At 39.4% G+C, this 20,967-nt stretch overlaps 1 protein-coding gene and 1 long non-coding RNA gene across 5 annotated transcripts in view; one reads left to right on the top strand and one right to left on the bottom strand.

Moving 5' to 3' along the window:
* dnai4 (dynein axonemal intermediate chain 4) overlaps window positions 1-20,967 on the top strand; it is a 190,416-nt gene that overhangs the window by 124,641 nt on the left and 44,808 nt on the right. For all 3 annotated transcript variants that reach the window (XM_069938375.1, XM_069938374.1, XM_069938376.1), the window contains 6 exons: window positions 2,637-2,788; window positions 3,277-3,434; window positions 3,688-3,812; window positions 4,310-4,408; window positions 5,735-5,961; window positions 7,683-7,833. In XM_069938375.1, the coding sequence (XP_069794476.1) occupies window positions 2,637-2,788; window positions 3,277-3,434; window positions 3,688-3,812; window positions 4,310-4,408; window positions 5,735-5,961; window positions 7,683-7,833 (912 nt within the window). The remainder of the gene's footprint in view (window positions 1-2,636; window positions 2,789-3,276; window positions 3,435-3,687; window positions 3,813-4,309; window positions 4,409-5,734; window positions 5,962-7,682; window positions 7,834-20,967) is intronic.
* LOC138763726 (uncharacterized) overlaps window positions 1-20,967 on the bottom strand; it is a 29,703-nt gene that overhangs the window by 5,614 nt on the left and 3,122 nt on the right. For both annotated transcript variants that reach the window (XR_011357749.1, XR_011357748.1), the window contains exons 3-5: window positions 20,265-20,407; window positions 11,882-11,981; window positions 8,026-8,169 (exon numbers count right to left, since the gene is read on the bottom strand). This is a non-coding gene — a long non-coding RNA (uncharacterized lncRNA). The remainder of the gene's footprint in view (window positions 1-8,025; window positions 8,170-11,881; window positions 11,982-20,264; window positions 20,408-20,967) is intronic.

The following is a 20,967-nucleotide window of genomic DNA, read 5'->3' as shown; positions in this document are numbered from 1 at the left end:
TGACCTTCTGTGTCCAGATACCAACAAGATATGCCTTTTAACCCAAGTCAATTTTTGCATCTTTAGTAAGTTAGTGTGGATATGCCACCCACTTCCCTCTCCATTCACAAATTCATCCCTCCCCCTTCTTGCAGGTGTACCCTTCCCTTATCCACCTATTACCTACTGCCTTTGGGAGCGTACTTCTCCCCCTGCCCCTTGCACCCCCCACCATTCTGTTCAGACACCTGTCTATATTTTTTCATACTTTGAAGAAGGTCTCAAGTCTGAAACATTGCTTATTTATCTTCATCTTTGCTAAATAAAGTACACTGTTCGACCAGTTATGTTTCTCCAGCATTGTGTATTTACTTCAACCAAGGTGATTACAGACTTTTGTGTTTTACTTGGAGTATTTTGCAACAGTTTTGATTCACTATAGGAAAGATATCATTAAGATGGAAAAATGGGAAAAAAAATTCACAAGAATGTTAATGGATCGGTGGGGTTGAATTAAGCTGGAATTTTTCTCCCTGAACTGTAGGAGGCTAAGGATAGAAGTTGCAGAGGGCTTAGGCTACATCCTGACTACAGTGTTGCATGTATTAGTTTTTGCTGGAGACACCAGCATCTGCTCCATGTACTGACCATCTGGATTACAAGAAATAGGAGCAGGAGTAGGCCTTCGGGCCCGTCAAGTCTGCACTGCCATTCAATAAGAACATGGCTAATCTGATGGGCTTCTCTCCACCTCCTTCCTTATTCCCCCATATCCCTTAATTCCTCTACTATGTAAAAATCTAACCAACATCTTAAACATATTTACTGAGGTAGCAAATTCCATAGATTCACCACCCTCTGGGAAAAACATCTCTGTCCTTAATGTACTATCCTGAATCTTACAAGAAATAGGAGCAGGAGTAGGCCTTCGGGCCCGTCAAGTCTGCACTGCCATTCAATAAGAACATGGCTAATCTGATGATGGGCTTATCTCCACCTCCTGCCTTATTCCCCCATATCCCTTAATTCCTCTACTATGTAAAAATCTAACCAACATCTTAAACATATTTACTGAGGTAGCAAATTCCATAGATTCACCACCCTCTGGGAAAAACATCTCTGTCCTTAATGTACTACCCTGAATCTTGAGGCTGTCCCCTATTTCTAGTCTCCCCCAACATAGAAAATAACATTTCTTCCTCTACCTTATCAATGCCTTTCATAATTTTATAGGTTTCTATAAGATTCCTTCTCATTCTAAATCCAACGAGTGCAGTCCCAGGTGACTTAATCTCTCATCGTAGGCTAACTCCCTCATCACTGGAATCAACCTGGTGAACCTCCTCTGTACCGCCTCCAGAGCCAGTATATCCTTCCTCAAGTAAGGAGACCAGAACTGCACACAGTACTCCAGATGCGGCCTTGTACAGTTGCAGCATAACCTCCCTGCTCTTAAATTTAATTCCACTAGCAATGAAGACCAACATTCCACTTGCCTTCTTGATAGCTTGTTGCACCTGCAAACCAACCTTTTGTGATTCATGAACAATTCTTCTCAAGTCCCTCTGGGCGGCAGCATGCTGCAATTGCTTTCCATTTAAACAATAATCTGATCTTCTGTTTCCTTCCACAGTGGATAATCTCACATTTACCAACATTGTCTCCCAACTGTCAGACCCTTGCCCATCTATATCTCTCTGCAGACTCTCTGTATCCTCTGTACAGTTCGCTTCACAACTCAATGTCATCAACAAACTTAGATACACTACAGTCTGTTCCCTCTTCCAGATCATTAATGTATATCGTAAACAGTGCACCAACCCCCCCAACCCCTGCAAAACATTGCTCTCCACTGATTTCCAACCAGAAAAATACCCCTGTATCCCAACTCTCTGCTTTTTATTGGTTAACCAATCCTCTATCCATGGTAATACATCATCCCCAACTCTATACATCTTTGTCAGGGTTTCTCTCATTATCTCTGAATGACTGAACAAGTTCAAAGGCTACTAACCACAGTGGCATTTGTTATAATGGAGAAGTGTCTGGTCTGTGAAAAAAACTTTGCAACCAAAGAGAAGGGGAACACAGCAACTTTCATTATTTCCAGCAGGTAGTGATGAGAGATTCTATTACATGCAGTTAGTCCACATGTGGAAAAAGTGCTGCCAGTCCCTGAACACATTACTTGACCAGTCATGCCAACACTCCTTCACAGGCACCTTCTCATTACTGAGCCATAAATGATTCTGTTTCCCAGCTCCCAAGTTCTAGGCACAGCAGGGAGTAAAGGCTTAAAACATTCTTGGTATGGTTACACATCTCTCCATGTATAAAGCCATATATTAGCTCCCTTGTTCAAATGTTCTTTATTAGTCCTATTGTTGCAGGGAATGTGTCCTGAGCATGAAGAGATGTACCTGTGTACACAAATCCATCTTGCTTTTTCCTTTCTTAAAGTCCCAAATGGAAACATATGTTTTGGCTTTGTGTGATGAGATAAAATGTGATGAGAGCAAACTAGCACCCAACTTTACATCACTCTTGACTTGTATCTATTGATTTCTATTTTGTTTAGAAAATGTTTTTAATTAGAATGTGATAATAAATGTCATACTATTTCCACTCTCAAAAATATACATTTGTATTGATAATAGTGGCCTGAGCGCATCTATCATTGTGAAAGTGGAGTTACAGCACTGGATTTCTCTATGGAAAGCCCCAATCTGCTGGCAGTTGGCCACTATAATGGACTTGTGGCAATCTATAACATACGCAACCCTGACAATGGATTGGTTCTGGATAGCAGGTGAGATTCCCAAAAATTTGGGTAATCAAAATCATGCAGTGCTTAGCATCTTATTTCCCTTTCTTCCTGCATCTTTATAGCGTTGAATTGATTGGGTATTCGATCTTATGCAGTTCTAACTTTCCAGTGATGAGCCCAGCAAAACAGGTTCCAGCAACAGGGTCGTGAGAGATTAATGCAAAATGCCATCCACTGAATCTCAGACATTCATTGTGTCTACATAAATATAGGACCTAATTCTGCTTGATTGCTTGAATACTTCCTTTACAGCAGTTATCTTTACAGGGCTTCATTAGTGCATTTGCTGATGCTCAACTTGAGTCTGGGACACTTCAGCCTGGCAGGATAGGGCCTTGTCATGTTGACCTGATGTATGGATGTGGGGTGATCAAGGGTGTGATTATGGGTGATGTACGACAGCAAGAGTTTGTTTATGGACAGATACTCTTTGAAGCTGAATTTTTAATTGACTCTTTTATCATTTGTAGTAATGATATGAATAAGCACATTGGCCCAGTATGGCAGCTGAAGTGGACTGAACAGGACAGAAATTCCAAAGGGGATGAAAAGGATGGGGCATTGATCTCCATTGCTGCAGATGGCAGGATTGCTAAATGGACCCTTGCAAAAGGACTTGAATCATCGGGTAAGCCTAGAATCCTATCCCATTGTGTCAAGTAAGGTCACGAGAAGGAATTAATTTCCATACTTAATCTAATACCAAAGCACATCTGAACAATGACTTACAGCTCTAGATTCAAAAGTAAAATTTCCTTCAAAATATTTGCAAAATATATATATTCGTCTGGTTGAGGCTAGGGCTGGTTTTTTTTTCCTTGTGCGCTGTACTCATTGATAAGCATATACATGCGTAATATAGCATTAATTTTATTCTACAGATTTAATGAGGATAAAACGAACAGGTGTACAGACATCTAAAAAAGTGACTACTAATAAAGAAAAGAAGAGTGAAGCATCCATATCTCGCCAAGCACCAGGAATGTGTTTTGCATTCCACCCAAATGTATGTTGAATAAAATCTAAACCTGTTACTGAAACTAACTTGCACCAATTAAGCTATACTTGCACCTCTTTAAGAGGAGATAGTCGGTAAAAGCAACAAATGCTGAAAAACATTGAACAGTTTGTGGTAAATTATGGATAAGAATAGCATGAGAGCATATATCTAACTATTAAAAGGTGGATTGCTGGGTGGCAGTCTGCCCTTCTGCTCGTTGCCTTTGTCCACCTTGCGGTTACAGTCACTCTCTGGGCATTGACTGTGAGTTTCCATTGCAGTTACTATGCTTTGGTACATTCATGATGGAGAATATTTAAGATGGTTGACAGCATACCTATTTAGCAGGGTAAGATACTTTTAGGTGATAGGAGCTAAAAAAAAACTTGATAGATGGTCATAGTTTCAGCAAAACTAACAAATGAATGGCAGTAATTGGAAAATGGTAATAGCATACAATATTCTTGTTCACCAGTTGCCATTAATTATGTAATTTGTTGCAGGAAGGTAATATTTATTTGGCTGCAACAGAGGAAGGTTATATCCACAAATGCTCATGTTCCTATAATGAACAGTTTCTGGAGACCTATGCAGGGCACAAGGTAGGTCATTACTTTTCCTTCCCTTTTATTTCTTTCCCTATTGTTTCCCTTACCTCTCCTCAGTGGAAAACACCAGCTTGTATTTACTCTATCTATACCCCCATCATTTTGTATCAAATCAATTTGTATCATTTATATAATATCTCCCCTCATTCTTCCACCCTCCAGGAAATAAAGTCCTAACCTGTTTAAGCTTTCCTGTAATTCAGTTCCTTAAGTCCTGGTAACATTCTTGTAAATCTGCTCTACATTCTTGAAATCTTATTAATATCTTTCCTGTATGTAGGTGTTGAAAACTGCACACAATACTCCAAATTTTGCCTCGCCAAAGTCCTATACAACTTCACCATAACATCCCAACTCCTTTTTTCAGTATTTTGATTTATGAAGGCCAAAAGCTCTCTTTACTGCCCTATCTACCTGTGACACAACTTTTATGGAATTTCATATTTGTATTCCCAAATTCCTCAGTTAAACTGCATTCCTCAGTGCCCTGCCATTTACCATGTATATCCTACCTTGGTTAGTCCTCTCAAAGTGCAACACCTCACACTTGTCTGCATTAAATTCCATATGCTATTTTGCAACCCATTTTTTCCAGTTGGTCTAAATCCTGCTGCAAGCTTTGAGAGCCTTCATTGCTGTCAATGCATGTCCAATTTTTGTGTCATTTGCAAATCTGATGATCCAATTTACCACATTATCATCCAGATTATTGATGTAGATAACAAACAACAATGAGCCCAGCACCGATCCATGAGGCGCACCAATAATTACTGGCCTGTGGTCAGAGAGGCAATTATTTACTATCACACTCTAGGTTCTCCCACAAACCCAATGTCCAATCCAATATACTTCCTCATTCTAAAACCAAGAAACTAAACCTTCTTGACCAACCTCTCATGTGGGACTTTGTCAAAGGCCTTACTAAAGTCCATGTAGACAATATCCATGACCTTTCCTTCATCAGTTTTCATGATAACCTCCTCAAGAAACTATAAGATTCGTTATAAACTATCTGCCACGCACAAAATCATGTTAACTATCCTTAATCAGTCCGTGTATATCTGATCTCTTCGAATAACTTCTAATAATTTACCCACCATTGACGTCAGGCTCACCAGCCTATTATTTCTTGGATTATTCTTGGAAATTTTTTTTTAAACTATGAAGCATTAGCACCCTAGCTATGGCTAAGGATGTTTTACATATCTCTGTCAGGGCTACACGAGCGTCCCTCAAGGTCTGAGGGAATATCTTGTCAGGCTTTTGTCTCCCTCCTCTCTCCTTCCCTTCCTTCCTCACTCTCCTTTCATCTCATTGCAGGGTCCTGTTTATAAAGTCATCTGGTCACCTTTCTCACATGACACTTTCCTGAGCTGCTCTGCTGACTGGTCCATTTATTTATGGAGTCAGGAAATTCTACGACCAGTTCTACGCTTTTCTTCGATTTCAGCTGCTGTGCATGACATCCAGTGGTCACCTAAGTCACCTGTTGTCTTTGGCGCAGTGAACGAGGACAGAGTGGAAATCTGGGACCTTTCCATCAGCATGTCAGTATTTACCTGTTAAGACTTTTGTTCTTATTTGTGTTTATTGAGCATAACCAGCTACAATACACAAACATCACTTATGAAGGCTAATATAATTAGCATAACTCCTTTGCACTTTACAGAGAAAATGTGGATAACAAACAACCCAAGTAACTGGACTTTACTTTTTTGTCATCTCTTACAGTTTAACAGTCTGTCACTACTTAAATGGGCAGGTCAAAGTCTAGCAAATAGCAGCCTGAGATAGAACAGGAAATAAGAGTACATCAGTCGCCCAATGACGTGCATGCATTGGTATTTTTTTTAACTTTAATACCATTCTCCAACTCACTGCTAATAAATCACTAGCATGAGGGTCTTTGGCACTGTTATATCAATCACCTGAGGCACTGAGTGAGTGATAAAGAACCTACAATTTCAGAGTCCATCAATTCCTTGTGAGAATTCTACTTTATGTCAAAAAGTAGTCCTTAATTCTGATCAGAATTCAGGTGAGCAGCTCCTCTGTTCACACATCCTGAGATGCATCCAGAATATTACAGATTGATAACTATTCATCAGAATTATAGTATTGAAGAGAAAAGAGACCGCACTAGAATCTGGAGCAAAAAACAGTCTGCTGCAGAACCTCAAGCAGTATCAGTGGAGAAAAATAACTGTTGATATTTCAGGTCAGAATGCTTCATCCAGACAATACAGATGGGAGATAACCAGATGTTGAGGACAGGGGCCAGTTGGGGATTAGTGAAGCAAGGGTGGGTGATGGATGACAGACACATAGGAGGGATAGATAGAGTCGCGAGACTGAGGCAGGTGCAAGACAAAGGGAGAGACAACAAAGTAAAAACAAAGGATACAGGTTGAGGAAGCTGAGCCATACAGAGTGGAGGTGAAGAGTGATGTGGTAACTAAGACTATCAGTACTGAAATCTGAAAAGCAAATATGGCTATATACTATGACTGTTAGGGAGAGATGAAGATTGGACCAGGTGGAACTAAAGTTTGGGGAAGGGGGGAGGTGAGAAGGAAGAAGAGATCCAGTTAGTGAAATCTAGGCAAAAGAGAATGCAACCAAAAGGCAAAGAACAGAGTGGAATGGAACAGGAGGGAACGGAAAATAAATTGGAAAATTCTCTGCTCATAGACTACACAGGCAGAATATGAAATTTGTTCCTCTAATTTACATTGGGGCTTACTCTGGCAGTGCGGGTGGCTAAGGAAGGATAGGCTATGGGAATGGAAAGGGGATTGAATGGCTTGCAATTGGGAGTTCCAGATGGTCATTGTGGACAAGCACAGATGCTCTGAAAAACTGTCTCCAAGTTTGTGGAATTTGACATTGTCTCTTGTTTCATTCTCCAATGTTGGTTTATGACCAACTGAATATTTTCAGCAGTTTCTGTTTCATTACAAACTTAAATGCATTATGCTGTACTCTTCTCAGGAACAGAATGCATTTTAACTGTCAAACTCTTTTGAACTGCCAAATTCATTCCTATTCCAGATCTAACTCGTATGCAATTTGCAAATCAATCCCATATCTCAAAATAAGGCTAATTATCAGCTTAAGATTTGTGCAGATTTCATTTTACATTGCTCAGTTTGGACTGAAACTTCATTTAAAAAATAGACCTCAAGGTTAATATTCCATACATTTCTGAACCTATTTTTGCACCAACTACCATATACCAAAGGAATTTTTTTTTTAAATTTTGTTTTAGATTGGACCCTATTCTTATCTGCCCAACCAATAGAGGATCAAGTCTGACTACAATACTCTTTGCTACAAATACAGATTGCATACTTGTCGGTGACAACAATGGGCAGGTCACAGTGTATGGGCTTGAAAATATGCCTCCATATGAAAATGCCGTAAGTTCCAATGTTGGTATTATATAGAATATTAAAAGAATTTCTCACTCTTAGTACTATTTAATATTGTTACTGCCTCTACCTTGAATATTAATAACCATTTATCTTCAATAATGTTTTGTATAATTTTGTAATTCATTGTAAGATTATTTTGATATTCTCAGGCATTTAAACTATCACTTTTTGACCCACCTTTTGATCACAACAAAGCGTCCCTTTGATTCAACCAGTTGTCAATCAGCATCATTTTCCTTCAAATATCATAAGTAATCAGTGGTTATATTATTAGCCACCGTATTTTATGAGACAATAAAAGCCATTCCCTCGAGTTCATTCCTAAGGAGATTAATTGCATTAGGAAGAAGCTTGTGATCTATGTCTTTGAAAATATCAAGGTATGAGCTGTTAGATATTTCTTATTTGTATTGCCAACTCAATTACATAAACCAGATTTGAATTTATTAGTAGGACAGGGAAATGTGATCAATTACCAGAATGTTTTATAGCAGCTACAGCAAGTCCTGTGCCTTTTCCTGTTTTCTCTCCATTTAGTCAATGCGACCACATTAACTCACTTTTGAATATATCTAATAACTCGTCTTGTCAACTTTGTGGTAGAGTTCCACAAGTTTGCCACCCTGGGTGAAGAAGTTTCTTGTCCTCTCCATGTGAAATGGCATATGAAGCCTAATAGTTTGAATATGACTGAGATTGTCTTATCTTGGAAGCTAAGCAGGTTCAGGCTTGCTCTGTACTTGGAGGGGAGACTGCTTAGGAACACCAAGTGCTGTAGGTTTCTTTGAGGGGTGCAAGACAAAGTGGCAACTCTCTGTCTGACATATGGTAGACAAAAGTTAAAGAATTTCAAGTATGTTACATTCTAAATGTAGTATTACGTGTCAATAATGGAACTTTAACTTTTATTGTGAGACCATGAACCACTGATTTGAACTTCTTCAGCATTGGGAACATTCTTCCTGCCTCTACCCTGTCCAGTCTTGTCAGAATTTTGTATGTTTCAATGAGATCACCTCTCATTCTTCCAAATTTCAATGAGTATAACTCTAATCTATCCAGTCTTTCTTTATACTTCAGTCCTGCAAATCCGGCAATCAGCCTGGTGAAACTTTGCTGCACCCACTCAATAGCACGAATGTCATATCTTGGATTAAGAAACCAAAACCACAATCAGTGCTCAAGATGTGTCTCACCAAGGTCCTATACAATTGGAGTAAGACCTTACTTGCTTTAATTTTCAAAACCTTGCACAACAAGGCCAATGTAGCGGCTCACCGGAGATTTAATCGAAGCGGCTCAGGAGAGTGACGTTATGACGTCACAATGCAATGATGTTATTTTGAACGCCCATGGTTTTGAAAAAACTGCAGTTTACTGTTTGAGTAAACAACTTTTACTGAACTTCGACTCGATCACGTCTGATCATTTTCTCGTTGTACATTTCACACTGTGACACAGTTGCTACATTGGTGACCCCGACGGGCCCAAATAGATTTTTGACCCAACATGGACAACACAGCGGTTTTGCTCAAACTGCCTGTCTTTTGGACCACCAACCTGAAGTTAGGTTCGGGCAGTCTGAGGCGCAGTTCCACATCTGCAAGAATAGAATTGGACGCCACTAAGTACTATCGTGTGGGAAACGCCCTTGATCAGGACACGGCCAGTTGAACAGTGGATTTCCTGCAGGTCCCACCAGCTCTCAGCAAGTATGAAATCCTAAAAGTTCTCCTCCGGATTTACAATCTCTCATGGCACGAGTGAGCTGCACGGCTCCTCTATATCAATGGCTTGGGGGACCGTGCCCCTTTGGAGTTAATGAACGACATGTTGGCACTGGCAGATGACCATAGGCCTTGCTTGCTCTTCGACCAGTTGTTTTTAGAGCATATGCCAGAAGACATCCACCTCATGTTGGCCGACGATGACTTTGATAATTTTGAACAGTCGCCGCTCGTGCAGACATTCTGTGGCGTGCAAAACAGCAAAGCCCATAGAAATTAGTGCTGTGTCACACCCAAAGGCTCAGGCTCCTTGAGTACTGGTAACAAGGGCACATGATCCCCCGGACAAGCATGACTCCGTGACAACCACCTGGTGTTTTTACCATCAACGCTGGGGTTCTGGAGCTCAACGGTGCCGACCCCCTTGCACTTTTCCGGGAAACGCCATGGCCAGTTATCGCTAATGGCTACATCTGGGTCGAGCTCTTCCAGTGCAAATTTCTAGTTGACACGGGTACAGAGGTTAGTGTCCTCCCTCCTTTGGGGTTTGCCACCTGCACCAGGAGAGCAGGTCCAGGACTCATTGAGGTAATTAACAGTTTGATTCGTACATACGGCACACGGACTATATCCCTGAAATTCGACAATAATAAGTTCACATGGAAGTTCATTCTAGCTGCTGTGTCCTGGCCTTTGCTGGTTGCTGACTTCCTCAAAGCCCACTCACTGATAATGGACTTAAATGGGTGCTGGTTGGTGAACACCACAACATTCCAGACTTACCGCCTTGGAAAAGCCAAACTACCTGCCTTCCCATAGAGTACTCGAACAGTAAATTTGCCAACTTCTTGCGGAGTTTCCATACATTGTCACTCCCCAGTTCTCCACTGCCACACCCAAACATAGTGTTGCACACCACATCTCACCCAAGGACTTTCTCTACATTCCCGAGACCAATGCCTGCCACCTGACAAGTTGCAGCTTGTAAAGCAAGCGTTCCACAAAATGGAGGAACTTGGAATCATACACAGGTCTGATAGCCCATAGGCTTCCCCGGGAGGCTGGGGACCTTGTGGGGATTATAGGCATTTCAACAATGCTACCACTGCAGACCTCTACCCTCTAACCCATATACAGGATTTTACAACTAATCTTTTTTGAATATTTAATTTATAGTTTTTCAGTTTAGACACAGTCATTTATAGCTTGGCAGCAATAATCGTTACCAGTTGATATTGATTACTACTTATCCAGGTCATATCTATAGAAATTTACAAACCGGTCCAAACCTAAAACCCCTTATACTCTCTTTTCCCCACACTCCATTCCCTAAACCTTAAACACTTAACACACGGACAAGTGGGTAACCAAAAAAGACATTTAAACAACAAAACACCCAAAACATAGGGATAAATCATATTGGGGAGTTATGGGTCAGGTCCAGTGCAGCAGGTAGGAGCCAGGCTGATTTCTCTTTATCCCTTGACTTATCCTGGCTGGGTTAAGGCCAGTCCCTTGTTTAGGACGAGTCCCCAAGGCAAGATTGTACTTTTCACAGCCGCTCTCCTATGTGGTTCAGGTACGTCTGCCAGATTTTTTGAAAGGTGCCGTATCTTCCCCTCAGGTTGTAGATAATCTTCTCCAGGGGAACACAAGCTTGCATCTCCTTGCTCCATTGTGCAATACTCAGGTGAGAGTTGGATTTCCAGGTAACCACTAAGCACTTCCTGGCCAGCACCAATGCGATCATTACAAATTGAATTTGGAATTTGGACAGCTTTATTGTAAGTCCTATGTCCATCATGTTACCCAGTAGGAACAGCTCAGGATCCTATGGGAATTCTTTACCTATGATTTACCTTAGCTCTGCCCAGAAGGGGCTCACCTTGATTCATGTCCAGGTCATGTACACAAATGTTCCAGTCTCGACGCAGCATCTGAAACACTGATCCAACAGTTCTGGCTTGAACCTGTTAATCCTATGTGCCATTAGATAAAATTGGTGCAAGAAGTTGTATTGCACCAGCCTGTATCTTGCATTGATTACCGTGGTCATGCGATCCGACTCGTTGGATCAGCACCGTTCATCAGTTGTTGTTCCCAAGTTCAACTCCCACCTCTTTCTTGCTTTATAAAGACCTCATTTGGGTCCTTCCACTTGGAGTAGAAATTTTTGTGTGTTCTCTTTTGAATCTTGGTCTTTTTGTCACTGCACTTTGGCAGGGGCCATGGTTGGACCTAGTTTGTCCTGGAAAAAAGATGTTATCTGAAGGAGGCAATGGAATATTTTATTTGACAAATTATACCTCTGTTTAAGATGCTTGAATTATATTAATTGTTCCTGCTTGCAACAGTCCTCTATGCACCTGATGCCATTCCTGTGCCAGGTGTCTAGGATCTTGTTACCTACCAATAAAGGTATTAAATGGTTCAGAGTCAGGGGTGTTTTTGGAGACAGCCCCAATTTTATTCCTAAATATCAGTTAATATCACTCCAAATGTGAATAATTTATCTTAAAATGGGGTTGTCTGTTTTTCCAGATAATAATTTGGCATCCCATTTATAAATAAAGTCCCCTGCTACTCTCTTGCCCACCAAGTGCAATCCAATTTGTACCCAGGATGGCACCTATTTCCCCCCCCCCCCCACCCCCCTCAAAGACTGGGCTGCCTAATAGTATTTTTAAAGTCTGGAAACCGTAATCTGTCCAGAATGTAGTCCCAGGTCAATTTTTTCAAAGAGATCCTGGCTACCTTCCCATTCCATAAGAAAGTGAGAGCAAAACTTAAAAAAAAAACCCTGGACAATACCACAGGGAAGGCCTGAAAAAGGTACTGAAGTCTTGGCAATACATTCATTTTTACACAGTTGACCCTGCCCACCAATGCTATGGGCAGGGACATCCATCTACTTAAGTCCTCCTCAATCTTTCTCAGCAAGGAGGAATAGTTTGACTTGTATAGGTTGTTTAAGTCATTATCAGTTTTGACTCCTAAGTACTTAATCCGGTTTTGGGGTCACTTTAGGTAATTTTTTTTTTGCATTGGCTATAGTCCTCTTCCATAAGTGACATAATCTCACTTTTATCCAAATTTGTTTTGTACCCAGAGACCTCCCTGTAGTCTTCCAGAGTAGAGTGCAGCTTGGGGAACGAACTTACTAGGTCTGTCAAATATACCAAATAAACTGATCTTATGTTCCTCCTGACATATTTGAAATCCTTTAATGTCTGGATCCTGATGAATGGCCTCAGCCAACAGCTCCATTACCAATATGAATAGAGCTAGAGATGGTGGGTATCCCTTTCTGCTTGATCTTGTGAGTAGGAAGGCTGAAGAAATCTGCCCATTGGTCACAACTTTCACCTTGGGTGCATGATATAACGCCCTTATCCAATTAATAAAAGTTGGCCCTTGCCCAATTTTCTCCGACTTTAAATAAAAGGTACCACTCTAATCTATCAAATGCCTTTTCTACTCTGAGAGCCATGATGAGACCCCTCTCATTTCTAGTTTGCGCCAGGTGCATTATGCTTAGTAGTCTGCCCTCATTATCTACCATCCAATTGATCTTTGTTAATTAGTTCTAGCAAATACTTCGCCAATCTATTTGCCAGGGCTTTGGCAATTATATTGTAGTGTGTATTTAATAGCAAAATGGGTTTATAAGAGGACGGCTTTAATGGGTCCTCACCATTTTTCAAAATCATCGTAATGTTTGCTGTCGAGAAAGATTCTGGGAGTCTATGAGTCTTCATTGCCTGGTCTATGACCTCCATGTAAAAAGGTATTAACAAATCTTTAAATTCCCCATAGAACTCACGTGGACACCCATCCTCCCCTGGAAACTTGTTGGTTTGTAACGAGTTCAATGCACTCACTATTTCTTCTTCCGTGAAGGGACAGTTTAAGTCTTCCTGTCCTTCCGGATCCAAGTTTGGCAACTATCCTTGGCAGGAACTCATCCATTTTATTGGACCTCTCTTCCAATTCTGATTTATATAAACCTTCATAAAATTCCAGGAAGATGTCATTGAATTCCTTTGGTTTGTAAGAGATCCTGCCATCCCCCCTTTGTATTGCATTGATGGTTCATTTTATATAATTTTTTTATTTTTCACACTATGAACCATATCAACCAAAATATGTACAAACGTTTCTCATTAAATTTACACAATGGTCTTTTCTCCCCTTTTTTACCTTCCCTCTACCCACCCCCCTCCAAAACCCATAAATATTCAACATATACAATACAATAAAACCATAAAACAATATCTTCACACAGGAAAATAAACAAGAAAAATGCATCATCTATTTATTACACACTGAATCTAGTCATTTTGCCTTCTTATAATTTTCATTCTCACTTTAGGGGATGGAGGTCGTAGGCAAGCTCTCTCTGATATGTTCCATGTATGTTTCCCAAATTTGTTCAAACATTGTGACTTTATTTTTTTAATGATATGTTTTTTTTTCCAATAGAATACATTTATTCATTTCCATGTACCATTGCTGTATACTCATGCTCTCTTCCATTTTCCAAGTTGACATTATACATTTTTTTCCTATCGCTAAGGCTATCATTAATTTTTTTTTGCACTTTATCCAATTTGAGACCTAATTCTCTACTTATGTTACTTAAAAGAAATATCCCTGGTTTTTTTGGTATGTTATTTTTTGTAATTTTACTTAGTATCTGATTTCATTCTTCCGAAAACGTATTTACTTTCGTACATGCCCAAGTTGCATGTAATGTTGTTCCCATTTCCTTCTTACAGCGAAAACATCTATCTGATAATGTTGAATCCCATTTTTTTAATTTTTGAGGAGTAATATATACCCTGTGTAATCAATTATACTGTATCAAGCATAACCTTGTGTTTATTGTATTCTTCATAGTTCAAGAACATAACTTTTCCCATACTTCATTTTTTATGTTTAGATCCTTTTCCCATTTCTGCTTAGGTTTATACTTTATTTTATTTTCCTTATCTTGCAGCTTAATGTACATGTTGGTATTAAATCTTTTAATTATCATTGTGTCTGTAATCACGTATTCAAAGCTGCTTCCTTCAGGTAATCACAAGCTGTTTCCCAATTTATCCTTTAAATAAGCTTTCAATTGATGATATGCAAACATTATACCATGAGTTATTCCATATTTGTACTTCAACTGTTCAAATGTTAATAAATTATTTCCCAAAAAACAATTTTCTATTATTTTGATTCCTTTTCTCTCCCATTCTCTAAAGGAAAAGTTGTCTATTGTGAAAGGGATTAGTGGATTTTGCGTCAATAGTAATTTTGGTATTTGATCATTCGTTTTTTTCTTTTCTAATTGGATCTTCTTCCATGTATTAAGTAAATGATGCAGTACTGATGAGTTTTTATATTGCACCAGCTTTTCATCCCACTTATAAACTATATGTTCCGGTACCTTTTCCTCTATTGTATTTAGTTCTATCTTAGTCCAGTCTGGTTTTTCCTTTGTCTGGTAAAAATCTGATAAATACCTTAATTGTGCGGCTTTATAATAATTTCTAAAAGTTGGTAACTGCAAACCATCTTGATTATACCTCTCTGCTAATTTATCTAATGCTTCCCTTTGATTCCTCCCTTTCCACAAGAATTTCCTAATTATTCTCTTTAGTTCCTTAAAGAATTTTTCTGTTAAAGGAATTGGTAACGTTTGAAATAAATATTGTATCCTTGGGAACACGTTCATTTTAATGCAGTTTAACCCTATCAACGTTAGCGGTAATTCTTTCCAATGTTCTAAGTCTTTCTGCAATTTCTTTATTAGTGGCTGATAATTTAGTTTGTACAAGTGGCTTAAGTTATTATATAAGCTGATCCCTAGGTATCGGATTGCTTGTGCTTGCCATTTAAATGGTCATTCTTTTTTTAAATTCTGTATAGTCTGCGTTACTCATTGGCATCAATTCACTTTTATTTGCGTTGATCTTGTACCCCGATATTTCTCCATATTCCTTCAATTTTTAATGTAATTCTTTTACTGATACCTCTGGTTCTGTTAGGTATACTATGATGTCATCTGCAAATAAGCTGATTTTATACTCATTCTCCTTTATTTTTATCCCTTTTATTTTATTTTCTATTCTTATCAGTTCTGCCAAAGGTTCTATTGCTAAGGCGAACAATGAGGGGGATAGTGGACATCCCTGTCTAGTTGACCTACTTAATTTAAAGTGACTTGATACATATCCATTTACTGTTACCTTTGTCAACAGTCCATTACACAATGCTTTAATCCAATTAATATATTTTTCTGGTAGATTGAATTTCTGTAATACTTTAAATAAGTAATTCCACTCTACTCTGTCAAAGGCTTTTTCTGCATCTAGAACAACAGCCACTGTTGGTTTCTTATTTCCTTGAACTGCATGGATTAAATTAATAAATTTACAGACATTATCTGCTGTTCGTCTTTTCTTAATAAATCCAGTTTGATCTTGTTTTACTATTTTTGGTACACAGTCAGCCAATCTGTTTGCTAATAATTTCACTATTATCTTATAGTCTGAGTTAAGTAGAGATATTGGTCTATATGATGCTGGTGTTAATGGATCCTTCCCCATCTTTGGTATTACTGTAATTATTGCTGTCTTACATGAATCTGGCAAATTTTGTGTTTCTTCTATCTGGTTCATTACTTCCAGGAGAGGAGGAATTAATAACTCTTTGTTTTATTTTTCGGCAGCTTTTTAAATATATCCTGTATTTCCTCTATTTCAAATGGTTTTATTAGTTTGTTTTGTTCCTCTTCTTACAATTTTGGCAGTTCAATTTTAGCTAAAAATTCCTCTATTATATCATCTTTCCCCTCATTCTCAGTTTGATACAATTGTTCATAAAATTCCTTAAAATTTTCATTAATCTCTGTTGGATTATATGTAATTTGTTTGTCCTTTTTCCTTGATGCCAGTATCGTTCTTTTAGCTTGTTCTGTTTTAAGTTGCCAGGCTAATATTTTATGTGTTTTTTCTCCCAGTTCGTAATACTTTTGCTTTGTTTTTATTATGTTCTTCTCCACCTTGTACGTTTGTAATGTTTCACATCCCATAATATAAATTTGTCTTTCAATCTGATCCTGCGTTTATTTCAAAATATGTTTTAATTTGGCGTTCAATAAACTCCCTAAATTCCTGTCTTTTAAGTAGCATGGAGTTTAACCTTCATCTATATGTTCTTGGTGGGATGTCCTCCAGTTCTATTGCTAATAATAGGGGTGAATGATCTGATAGTAGTCTAACTTTATACTCAGTTTTCCTAACTCTCCCTTGAATATGAGCTGACAACAAAAACATATCAATACTTAAGTAAGTTTTGTGCCTACTTAAATAATATGAAAATTCCTTTCTCTTGGGTGTTGCCTCCTCCATATATCCAAAAGGTTTCTTTTCCTGCATTGATTTAACCATAAATTTGGCTACTTCATTCTTTTTACTTGTCTTTTGTCTAGATTTATCCACCATTGGGTCCAAATTAAGGTTAAAATCCCCTTCTATCAATATATTTCCTTGTGTGTCTGCAATCTTCAAAAAAATATCCTGCATAAACTTTTGATCTTCCTCGTTAGGTGCATATATATTGAGCAATTTCCAAAATTCTGAGTATATCTGACACTTTATCATTCCATACCTCCCTGCCGGATCTATTATTCTTCCTCTATTTTGATTGGTACATTTTTGTTAACTAGTAAGGCTACACCTCTAGCTTTTGAATTATAGGATGCTACCGTTACATGTCCTACCCAGTCTCTCTTTAATTTGTTATGTTCCACTTCAGTTAGATGCGTTTCCTGCACAAATGCTATATCTATTTTTCCTTCTTCAATAAATTTAGTAGCCTCTTCCTTTTAATTTGGTTATGCATTCCATTAATGCTTATAGTCATATAGTTCAACATGGCCATATTATATCTTGCATACACCTCTTTTCCACCTCTTCGCCACCTCCATCCCCGTTTTACATTGATCGTTCTTGAGGCTTGTTCTTTTTTCAACTGCCATGTCAGGACCTTATGACCTCTCTCCCCAATTCATAATATTTTTGCCTGGACCATAGTATGGCCTTTTCGATATACATTTGGAGCATATTATACTTCATCTTTTTGTTCATTGGGACCATGAATTGATCTTCTGAGCCTGACTTTTGAATGTCCTTTTCTAAATAAGCGATTTCTTGTTCCAATTCACCCACCTCCCTCTCATATTCTTTCTTTATTGTTTTAGTATATCTGATTATTTGACCTCTCATATATGCTTTGAGGGTATCCCATAAAAGGAATTTATCTGGAGTAGAAGAACAGTTGGCCTCATCGTACAGATCTATCTATGCTCTGATAAAGTTATAAAACTCCGGCTTCTTTAATAGCAATGCACCTATATACCTTTTTACTTGCTAATCTTACATTTCAATCTTAACTACTAAAGGCAAATGATCTGAGAGTAGCCTCACCATTTACTCAGCTTCCATGATCCTACCCTCTATATGGGCTGAAGCCAGGAAAAAAAGCTATTCTAGGGTAGGAGTCATGTTGCTTTGAGTAGAAGGAATAGTTCCTCTCCCTCAGATGCTTCCACCTCCACACATCTATCAGATTCAGCTCCTTCATACTGCCAATAGTGGCTCGTGCCTCCTTTTTTTCATTATTATTTTAGTTGATTTATCCAAAACAGGGTCCAGATAAAAATTAAAATCTCTCCCAATTAGAATATTCTCTTTTGCTTTTGCCAATGTCAGGAAAATATTCTGCATAAATTTTTCATCATCTACGTTGGAAGTTTATAAATTCATTAGGGTACAGGACTCTGAGTATTTTTGACAATGTACCATTATGAATCTACTAGTTTTATCTGTTGTCACACTCTGCACTTTCATTGGAACACTTTTCCTGATCAGAATTGGCACCTCCTTAGCTTTCAAACAAAATGAGGAGGCCAGCACCTGGCCCACCCACCCTCTCTTTAACTTTTGGTGCTCTAGTTCTGTTAAATGAGTTTCCTGGAGGAAGACCAGGTCCACTCCCAATTTCTTGATGTGTGCCAAGACTCTTTTTCTCTTGACCTGTCCAATCAGACCATTAACATTTAAACTTGCAAATCTTATACTTTTAGCCATTGCACCAGGGGTTGTCATAACAGTATTTTCTTTGTGCCTCTGTTGCCCTTAGGCCACTCATCACCCAGCCCCTCACCATCAGCCATTCATCCCCAAGCGCCTGAGCCACACCAGACCCCAGAGGATAAAAACTAAAACCAAAATAATTAATCACTAAAATAGCAAAAGAAGACTCATATATAGCTTAGGGTGACATGCTTCACTAATAAGAGACAAGGTCAATAACAAGGACAAAGGTCAAAGCTAAGGTAACTAACCAAAAGAAAATAAAGAAAAACACAAACACCATTTACAATCATACACTTGTTCAGTCCCTTTTACCCTTCCATCGCAGCCTTTTCCCCATGCTATACCCATCACCACCACCCATCCCCCCCCCCCCCCCCCACAAATACCTTGCAGTTCATAATGAGTCCGTACATCTCTGTGGATTAGTTCTCATTTCGATTTGGGCTCTTCTTTTTACCCACTAGTGTGGATAAGTCTTCTGCCATTTGTTGTGCTCTCTCAGGGTCTGCAATAAATTTCATTCCTCCCCACCCAATAGTAAAACCACTTTCAGGGTGGCCAGGTACCTCAGCACACACTCATGGCCCTTCTGTTTGATTAGCCTTTTGGCTGGCTCCAATGCCTTTCTCGCCTTTAACAGTTAACTCTCTTCTGAGCTACTTTGACCATTTCAGAATATATTATGCCTGTCTTAAACCCATTCTGAAGTGCACAGTTGCCATACTTTTCAACAGTACTATGCTTCAAATGCAACTAACAGCACTTCCTGTGGTATCGTGGCACACCACATATCATCCAGTAAGAGCTGGGATTTCAGGAGGTCGACTTAAGAACCATAGAATGTTACAGCACAGAAACAGGCCTCTTTGGCCCTTCTAGTCTGTGCTGAACTTTTTTCTTTGCCTAGTCCCACTGACCTCCACCCAGTTCATATCCCTCCAAACTTCACTCATCCACATACCTGTCCAAATTCTTCTTAAATGTTAAAATTGAGCCTGCATTCACCACCTCAGCTGGCAGCTCATTCCACACTCCCACCACTCTGTGTGAAGAAGTTCCCTCTCATGCTCCCCTTAAACTTTTCCCTTTCACTCTTAACCCAAGTCTTCTGGTTTGTATCTCATCTACCCTCAGTGGAAAAAGCTTATCTATATTTACTCAGTTTATCCCCTCATAACTTTAAATATCTCGATAAAATCTCCCCTTAATCTTGTACACTAAAAGTCCTAACTTGTTTAACTTTTCCCTGTAACTCAATTCCTGAAGTCTGGGCAACATCCTAGTAAATCTTCTCTGCACTCTTTCTATCTTATTGCTATCTTTCCTGAAGTTAGATGACCAAAACTCCAAATTTGGCCTCACCAATGTCTTATCATAACTTTACCATAACGTCCCAGCCAGGGTGGCCATTATTTCTACACACACACAAATATATGTAGTGGGCTGAGCGGTCACGTAGCGCAGTGGTCTGAACCATTACTCGTGGGGTTGACCAAGCGACTGCACAGCACTGCGGGCCTGGTCACCACTCACTTACCTGGCCGGGGGGCTGCGTGATGCTGCGAGCTGGGTGACAGCGCACTACAAAATGGTGCGGGGCTCCCGTTGTCTTTACTTTAAGACATGCGCCTTTCAGATGAGTTGTAGGCATGGAGTGATGTCACTTGCGGTCCTGTGTGTCTAGGCCAGAAGGGTTTTAAAAGAGGTGGAAAATTTGAATAAAGAGTCTTTTGCTGACTAACCACTGGTGAGTTCATTTAGGAGCTCTATTGGAGTAGTCACTACAATTGGTGATCCCAACTGCAAGGTTCAGCCGAAGCTTGAGTCCACTGTCAACATGGACGCAGCAACAGCAGCAGCTGCTGCCACAGCTGGAGTTAACACAGTAGGTGTTCACCTACCCCCTTTATGGGCTCACCAGCTTTGAGTATGGCTGAACCAGGCTGAAACCCAGTTATGCCTTCATGGAATATCAGCTGAAGACACAAAGTTTTGGCACGTCTTCGGGGCACTGGATGCCACTACAGCAGCTAAAGTAAGTGAATTTATTGGCTACATCCTGCCAGAAAACCAATACACCATGTTCTGGTTGTTCCTACTGGACACCCTGGAATTAACCAGGCACGAACAGGGCATGCGGTTTTTGAATAAGGAAGGGCTAGACGACAAGAATCCATCTGATTTAATGAATGAAATGCTCACACTAACAGTCATTCCAAATGCTTTCTTTTTGAGACCTT

Source organism: Narcine bancroftii, chromosome 5, assembly GCF_036971445.1.
Source record: "Narcine bancroftii isolate sNarBan1 chromosome 5, sNarBan1.hap1, whole genome shotgun sequence".
In the NCBI taxonomy this organism is placed as follows: domain Eukaryota; kingdom Metazoa; phylum Chordata; class Chondrichthyes; order Torpediniformes; family Narcinidae; genus Narcine; species Narcine bancroftii.
This window is presented reverse-complemented; position numbering and strand designations above follow the sequence as displayed.